The sequence below is a fragment of the Pseudorasbora parva genome, chromosome 1 (genome assembly GCF_024679245.1).
Source record: "Pseudorasbora parva isolate DD20220531a chromosome 1, ASM2467924v1, whole genome shotgun sequence".
Taxonomy (NCBI): domain Eukaryota; kingdom Metazoa; phylum Chordata; class Actinopteri; order Cypriniformes; family Gobionidae; genus Pseudorasbora; species Pseudorasbora parva.
In genome coordinates, this window is record NC_090172.1 from 19,832,000 (window position 1) to 19,841,011 (window position 9,012).

The 9,012-nt window shown below is 36.4% G+C and overlaps 1 protein-coding gene across 1 annotated transcript; it reads right to left on the reverse strand.

Annotated features, from left to right (window-relative positions):
- Window positions 1–2,311: 2,311 nt before the first annotated feature.
- On the reverse strand, window positions 2,312–8,401 carry rpl34 (ribosomal protein L34). Its single transcript, XM_067432446.1, has 5 exons — window positions 8,345–8,401; window positions 7,890–7,960; window positions 7,683–7,782; window positions 2,772–2,875; window positions 2,312–2,436 (listed from the first exon to the last, which is right to left on the reverse strand). Exons 2-5 carry the CDS (start codon window positions 7,952–7,954, stop codon window positions 2,352–2,354), a joined length of 354 nt encoding a protein of 117 aa, XP_067288547.1. The 5' UTR covers window positions 7,955–7,960; window positions 8,345–8,401; the 3' UTR covers window positions 2,312–2,351.
- Between the last annotated feature and the right edge of the window lie 611 nt (window positions 8,402–9,012).

Here is a 9,012-nt window from a genome sequence, read left to right on the forward strand (position 1 = left end):
AAATTAAAGTGGCTCTTGTTCCCCTTCTTTCATGTAATTACAGGGTGAGTACAATAAAAACACAAATACAATCTGATATCACTCAGAAACCTTTATTTAAAAAATGAAAAATAAAAACTTTAAAAACTTTAAAAAAAAAAACAGATTTAGAACACATTCATTTCTCTTGCTTGGCTTCATCCTCCTCATGTTCCTCTTCTTTTTCTTCCTTGCCACAGATGAATCTTAAGAAGGATCCCACATCTCTAGCTAGTATTCTGTAACTGTTACACTGAAAATACAGTGCGCGCAGAAATATCCTCACCGTTTACTCGTCTTTTACCCTCATGCAATCCGAGATGTATACGACTTTATTTCCTCAGATGAACCCAGATAAATAAATAATCTCCGCTAATTAAAACTCATTTGGGTTTCTAAGAGTTAAGGCATCAAACAGCACATACAGCAATAAGTACATTAATCCATACGATCCCAATCAATGGATGAATCAATGTCTTCTGAAGTTAAACGATGAGTGTTTGTAAGAAAAATAACAATATATCGCAACCGACCCGCAGTTATCTGCGTGTCTATGGTGTGCATGCGGGTTGATTTCACGCTTGACTTAACTTGAAGGGTCAAGCGTGACGTGCGCGCGCCATAAAACTGGCCATGTGGATGTCTAATGCTGTCTTTTTTTTATGCTCACAAGTTCAACAGTATACAAACTATCCGGTAAGCATATGTTTCAGATGAAACGTGCATGAGAACGTCATGAAAGCTTGCCTGTTACCAGCGCGTGCATGAGACGCTTCAAGCTTTCATGACGTTCTCATGCACGTAGCCTATCATCTGAAACACACGCGAGAACGAACATCTCTTGTATTTTATTCTTGTTTGTTTCTAATTGCTATTATCATATATTATGTTATTGTTTGTATACTGTTGTTGTGAGCATAAAAAAACGACAGCATCAGACATCCACATGACCAGTTTTATGGCGCGCGCACGTCACGCTTCACCACCCTTCAAGTTACGTCAAGCGTGAAATCAACCCTCGCATGCACACGCAAATAACTGCTTGTTGGATGCGATATATTGTTATTTTTCTTACAAACACTTATCCATTGGGATAGTATGTATTACTGTAGTTATTGCTGTATGTGCCGTTTGATTGCCTTAACTCTTAGAAACCCAAATGAATTTTAATTAGCAGATTATTTATTTATCTGTGTTCATCTGAGGAAATAAAGTCGTAGGCTATACATCTCGGATTGCATGAGGATAAAATACGAGTAAACGGTGAGGACATTTCTGCGCACACTGTATTTTCAGTGTAACAGTTACAGAATACTAGCTAGAGACATGTGGGATCCTTCTTGAGATTCATCTGTGGCAAGGAAGAAAAATAAGAGGAACATGAGGGTGAAGCAAATGAATGTGTTCTAAATCTGTTTTTAAGTTTATTTTTCATTTTTTAAATAAAGGTTTCTGAGTGATATCAGATTGTATTTGTGTTTTTATTGTACTTACCCTGTAATTACATGAAACAAGAGGGGAACAAGAGCCACTTTAATTTACAGCCCGCACATCCATACTTACCCCGTAACTAAATGAAACAAGAGGGGAACAAGAGCCACTTTAATTTACAGCCGCACATTCATACTTACCCTGTAACTACACGGATAATTACCCCTTAATTAAAAAATACTCAGTATAAATCATTTGTACATTTTCCTGATAGTTACCCCTTTATTCCCCCAATATTACATATTGTTCCCATATACTTACTTTATAGTTACACTATAATTACAGAAAGTAAATTGTAAATTCACTTTATTATACAGTACTTTCCGGGCCGTAATCTAAAGCATTACCCAACCATCTTTAAATTAGACTTGACAATTTATATGGCCATAAAACTTAGGTTCTATGGACTTATCGTTGTTGCATTTTTTCAAATGCTTACACCCTTACCTTTTCTGCCCAGCACAATGTATGCATGAGAGCACTGCTTGCTGTTAGTTTTACTCTGCCCTTGTGGAATTTCAAAATTAATACGTCAGCAAAATTTTCATTAGCCTAGTATTCTTTGTAAAATAAAATAATAGTACCTGTTTGCATGTACAAAAACACTTATTCACAATTTTTGCAACATCAAACTATTCTGACTTTTCTCCCCTCACAATTACAGGGCTGACTTTTTAGCTTACCATTCAAATAATCACAAAAACATTTACTCACCATACACTTATTCATACTATTTAATTACCTAGAGTAATTAAGCTAGAGTAAAGGGCTTTCCATCAGCACAAGAAAACACACAAAACAGTGATTTCCAAATCTTTTATTTAAAGAGTACAAGTTGATGTCTACTTAGACTTCTGGCTTTGTGCCTGTGCCTTTAGTACTTTGACAACGATCTTCTGCTCCTCAATGAGGAAAGCTCGCTTGATCCTGAAAAATGATTTAAATAGATGTGGGTCATTTGCTCAATGCATTTAACTCAAGAGTTTAATTAGAACACACCAAAATTAACAGTTCCCCAATTAATGAAAACACTGTCATTATTTATGTTTTTCATAGTTTTCCAACATATAAGAATCCATTCAACTAATTTTTACGTACAATCAAAACTTAAACTTGTAAAAATGCATTATTACAACCCTTTCAGAAAACTCCTTTTGTGCTTTAGAATAAATAAACATGTGTTTTGGCATGAGACAATGTTTAGATTAACTTTACTTTAATTAGGTGAGCTATTACAACAAATAATGTTCTCAGTCAGTTACCTGTCCCGTACACACTTGGCACACATGGAACCACCGTAAGCTCGGCTGACATGCTTCTTGGTTTTTGAGAGTCTCATGAGAACCTGGGGCCTCACAGCACGGATCTATTGAGGAACATTAGAACATGGGTTCAATCACGTGTTCAGATGTGTCAAGTTAAACAGCACCTTCAAATGATCTATTCGGTAATCAAATCTGTAGCAATTAGGGTTGGCACAACGGTTATGCATGATATATAGTTTTAGCATCTATATTGCGATGTGCACATCCGAGATAGTCACATGACAGGATGTGCTTTTGTCAAGTACAGGGATCATAGTTGATCCAGGATCTATATGGGCCAACTGCATCTTCGGGTCGCTGATTAATTGCAAAGTTTAACTTCATAGTGACATCATTTGCACGTTTTCTGTGGCAGTGTTTTCACACTTACCGGATAGAGTACAAGAGTAAAATAAGCCTATTTGCCATGTTGTCAGAGAGGATTGAGGAAACTTCCCTGAATTCCCGGCTGGGCCGAATGGGGTGGCGGAGGGATGCAGATTCGGCTGTGTCTACTGTATGTCTTCTCTTGAGCTGATTAGATAGTGCCCCTTCTAAACTTTGTTAATAAAACATCATTTGTTGCTTGAATTCTGCAATATCTCTCAAGAGTGTGGTTGATGGGCTACAGTGGTCAAGTACTTGTTAACTTGAACATGACAACAACGATCGATCATGAAAACGATGATCGCCCTGACATGTATTTCTCTTTTTTTTTGGATTGGTTATTGCAGCATTTTGGGCGGTAACTGAGGTCTGATTGGTTAGTGTTCAGTACGCCTTCTAGACCGCAAAATAAAGTGAAATTGAAGCGCGCAGTGATGCCTGGAAGCACTGTGATCATGAAATACAGTGCAAGATGAGCAGTGCCAATGTTTCATATATACAGGAATTATAATGAAAACACAATTGTAACAATGTTGTAAATTATCTGTGCTTTAGTGTATCAGCCTCGTGTACAAGCACGCAGTAAAAAAAATAAAAAAAAAGTCACCACGAGTTACATCAGAGCGCGGTTTAGTTTATGTGCGCGTTTCCACAGAAGCAAGCTGTAAGATTACTTGTTTAATACTTGATTATGTTGTCTAATCTGATAAAACTCAGGACGTTTGGTTGAGTTTAGTAACCAGCTAGCTGTGGTGTTCATTCTCAAAATGCGAACAGCCCGACATTATCGATTCTGGGTTATCGGAGACTGTAATATTCTTTTTAGATAGGCTATTTATTTTTCATAATCACTGATGATATAATGCAGCAGTGTTACTTTGTTCTCATTTTTTCTAACAGTAGACCCGTTTTACAAAGTTGTTCCTCATGGATTCGAAAACGCCCAGTGATGCCTGTAATCACTTTGATCATGAAAAATAAAATCATATGCCAATATCAATCTGTCATGGCATTATAATGAGAACACAATTGTAACAGTTGTAAATGATCTGTGGTTTCGTTGCCTATGTATTAACTTTGTTGTTAAGGGAATAGCGTATTCAAAATAAGTTTCCCTTTCAAACCATAGCCTGTAAAATACTAGCACGGACAAGTTCACGTGCATATTCGCTTCCTTTTGGGCAGATGTAAATTGTAATGGGCATATATCTGATTAATCTCATATAGGATGTATTTGGTTGAGTTTATTAATCCGCTAGAAATGCTTTGAAGGGTGGTGTATTCAGTTTTAGCTCAAATAAAATGTCCGATATTATTGACTGGGCTATTTGAGGCGGTTATTTTGTTTCTTTTTCGGACATTTATGCAACATAATCTAGCAGTTTTTTTTATAGTAATATGTTCATATTTTCATAGATCTCACGTTTGTGTCAACATAAATTTTCGTAACAGTCTTTTCTGTTACGAAAAAGTTTTTAAAAGTTTCATATCTCCATGACTGAGATGCCCCTCCCCCGTACAAGCCCCGCCCATGGTTACTTGAGTACTCGTTTTTGAGACCTACCGATGATCAAAAAAATAGCAAAAATTCCCATCCCTACTCGAGAGAAGGGCTCTGAACCAGTTCAAGGAACAAAAACAAACAAAATTAAGAGGAACAAAAAAAAAGAAACCAAAATCAATTTTTATCATTCTGAACAGAAAGGTTTATTTTAAATAACCATTAAGCGGTTAATAACTTTTTATCATTCTCTTTAATATTTTAATTTGGTAGTGACCAATCATGAATTGAGTACTATAGCATGTGACATCAAGTTCGAGTGAAATGCCCGCACAGCAGTCATCTATGAATGTAATTGCACTACCGGTAACACAACATAGAAAAATAATCCGTTATCAAAATAATCCGTTCCCTTTATTTTTATAAAAAGTAGACAGTTTATGGTTTATAATTGTCTTGCACATATTAGTGTTCATTTCGTCAGACAAGACTAGACGAAATATGTTCGTCAACGCAACCTTTTTTTCCATGACTAAAGACGAGACAATGACGAGACTGCATCACTGACCAAAAACACCTAACTGTCCTAAATCTAAATTAACATGCATTATTGTTGACGCAAAAGGACGAGACTAAAATGTTTTGCATAAAATAAAAAATAAGATAAAATCTCTTAATTTTCATCTACAATCATCTCTATTTTTTCCATCAAAAGACCAGAGCTGTTACGCCTTCAAAATATTCAGAACGAGTTTCCACTTTTGCTCAAGTACAGGTCTCGTCTCAGTCTTCTGTTGCTGCCATCCTGTGGCTGCAACAGGAAACTAAATAGAGCAAGGGAACAATTGCTAGCATTTTGCATGAGTCACATGTGCCGTTTATAATACTTTTATCTCCCGGTGCGCGCGCAGTCACGTGGGTTCATGGAACTCTAAATAGTTCCACACAAGGCAACACTGTCAATACATTAATTAGTCAAAAGCGTCACTATACAGGTAAACAGTACAGCAATGGACATTGAGATGTTTTGGTAGTAAAAACTATTTGTGCAATAATTATGGTCCATTGATGAGCACTTACAATATTTTTCTTTTCTAATATATTTATTATTTACTTTACTATTGTAGTGATAGGTTAAATTGAGAATTCCAATGCAAAGAGGTAAATCTAGTGTCATTTTGGGGCTGGAAAAATAGTTTTCATTTGTAATCACATGGCGTACCCATTTTATGCCTGTATGGCTCTTTAATAAATAAATACACACTTATCTAGACTAGATTTCCTTAAATATGAAATTAAAACATTAATACCTTGCATCCTAACATTTAAACTTTATTAAACTTATTGAACTTTAATATTCACTTGCACACACAATCAGTGAATCGATTAATGATTCGGGTCTCCAATGTCACGTGATTTCAGCAGTTTAGACCGCCAAACTGCTGAAATCACGTGACATTGGCGACCTGAAGCATTGATCGATTCACTGATTCATTAACTGTTTGAATCTTTTTGAAGAAACACGAGACGAGAGGACAATGCTGAATAAATTCATAGTTTTTGATATTTTTGGACCAAAATGCATTTGATGCTTCAAGAGATTCTAATCAACCAACTGATGTCACATATGGACTACTTTGGTGATTTTTTATTATCTTTCTGGACATGGACAGTAAAGTAGGCATTGACTGCATAAAATATAATATAATACTAAAATATCTTAAACTGTGTTCCGATGATGAACAGAGGTCTTACGGGTGTGGAACGACATTAGGGTGAGTCATTAATGACATTAATTTCATTTTTGGGTGAACTAACCCTTTAAAGATATTAAAAATGTGCAAAGCAATGGGTCCCCAGGACTTAAGTTGAGAACCTCTGCCCTAATAGATATAAAGACTAACAGTCGATGTGAACACCTGTTGTTGTCGGTCATAGATTTCTCCACACTAGTGTGTAATCTATTCCAAAAGATATTACACTACATATTACTTTAACAATTTTTATATCGTGTTCAACACCTCAAGACTTCCCCCTTTGTACCAGAAGAGAAAAAAAGAGACGAGTTAGATCTTTTACAATAGTAAAACTATGGAGGTGATGTCAAATACTTTAAAGAATAGTTTTAAAATTATGGGGAAAATAGTGTCTCTACAATAGAGCTGTATACAATACAAAAAAATCTACACTACTCTCAACCATGGGCGTCGGAACCATTGTGTGTGGGTGGGACAAGACCCACCCACTTTTTAAGACCAATGATATTGGACCCACTCACTTTTATCGTCTCGAATTCAGCACATCTGCTTACATTGACTACCCCTTAACCGAGAAACTTATTATTAAACACATGTTAAACGCTTTATTTCCCCTTTTCTAATATTTTTTATTGAAAATAAATACGTTTCCGATCTGATATGTGATGGGCAAAGGGAGTAGAGCAAATGTAGCAAAAGGCGGATTCGAACCTATGCTCGCTATATCCGTCAAAACTTAATGCCATGCGTCTTACCCCTACTCTACAGCCACAGTAACCAATTCATTGCTTTTTCTGTCTGGACACAGAGCATTAAAAAACATGCAACTTGTTCATTATCATTATCTGTGAAACTGTTGATTTCTATGGCAGTTAAATGAATATAGCCTTTTTATTAGACTATTGTATTAACTGGTTTGAGGTCTTTTTTGGTATAGGAAAGGGATATGGCCTAAAACGCACCATAATGCAGGAAATCACATCTATGAAATCATTTTTTTTCTGGGGGAAAACCCCCAGACCCACCGCAAAACAATTTCCCCACCTATCTTATTTTGTATTACGATAGCTCGCTACTGACCCACCCACTTTTTATTTGCTTCCGACGCCCATGCTCTCAACCATAAAAATTAATCCAATGATTTAGGTGTGTTAGAGCCATTCTCAAACACTTCCATCACTGTACTCATGCACATAAAATAACTGTACACAGTGTATCACTTACACCACGTAGTCTACCGGGACAGATTCCACATGCTGACTTGGGTGCCTTGCCAGTCTTCTTGGTATACAGGTATACAATGCGGTTACCTGGAGTACGGGACCTAAGTGACGATACAGTCATTAAGTAAGTTACAGCTTTTGATTTTTGCATAAAACACTTCGGTGCATGTTTAAGATCTATTTCCACGAATGCAGGAATCATACTCACAGTCTAGTCTTGTTTGAAGCAGTGTTGTAGGAAAGCCTACGGCGGTAAGTCAGGCGTTGTACCATCTTGACCTGAAAAATTATAGGATCGTTATGTCTGTGCAAGGGATGTCCAAGCCTGTGTGGAGTTCAGGCTCAATAGCAGAATTTAGCGAATAACATACAAATGTATAAACACCTGTCAAATAACACTAAACTAAAACCTAACTAACGTCTGTTATAAAGACAGTATCAACGTAGTTTGATGCGTTCGTGTTTTAAAGGAACGTGAATGATAAGTATTGTAAACATATACAGTACCAAAAATTCCGTTATAGGCTATTAATTGACTCAATATGACAAAGGTATTTTCTGTTAGACCGTTAACTACAAGTATAACTCTAAATATCATATATTTGAGCTTCAGAAAGGGCAGATGACGATGGATATTTGAAGCGCAAAGACAATCAACCATACCTCAAATTGCTGCAGACGGAAGAGAAAGAACAAGAGGCGGGGGTGAAAGTTCAAAATCTGCCCGGAAATAATACGTTTGCATAGAGCAAAATAAAAGCAGTTACTTTTTTATATTAAATGCCTTGTACATTGTTCTAAATATTATAATAAACATTCTATAAAATAGTTTAAATATTGTTGTAATCATTGTAATGCAAATTAGCAAATAATAAAAACACGTTACTAGGCAACTCTGATGACAGGCTTCAAAACTTTTAATATCTTCGTAGTTCGTACCATAGGCATCATATACGTAGACGCCCCATGATGTGCTGGAGCTTGATCCAGCGTCGCCGGCCGCCATATTGGTTGGGTATCTCCACTCAACGCTAGCATTCAGAGTCTATGGAGAGCGAGTAATTATGGCAGTATTTTTTGCAGTTTACGGTTGCAATAACGCAATATTGATACCAGATCGCAAGGGATTACATTTCACAAGTAAGATTGAACAATAATTTAGGTTATTTTACAATTTATACATCATTATCATTTCATGCTTGTGTCATTTGTGGTGTCTAGGCCTATTTCACAAAGTAAGGCTGCAACACATCGCAAAATGAACTACCCTGGAGTTACAGAGTGCAAGCATACGCAAGAAGCTGTGCAAAACAGTTATTTTTAAAGGATTT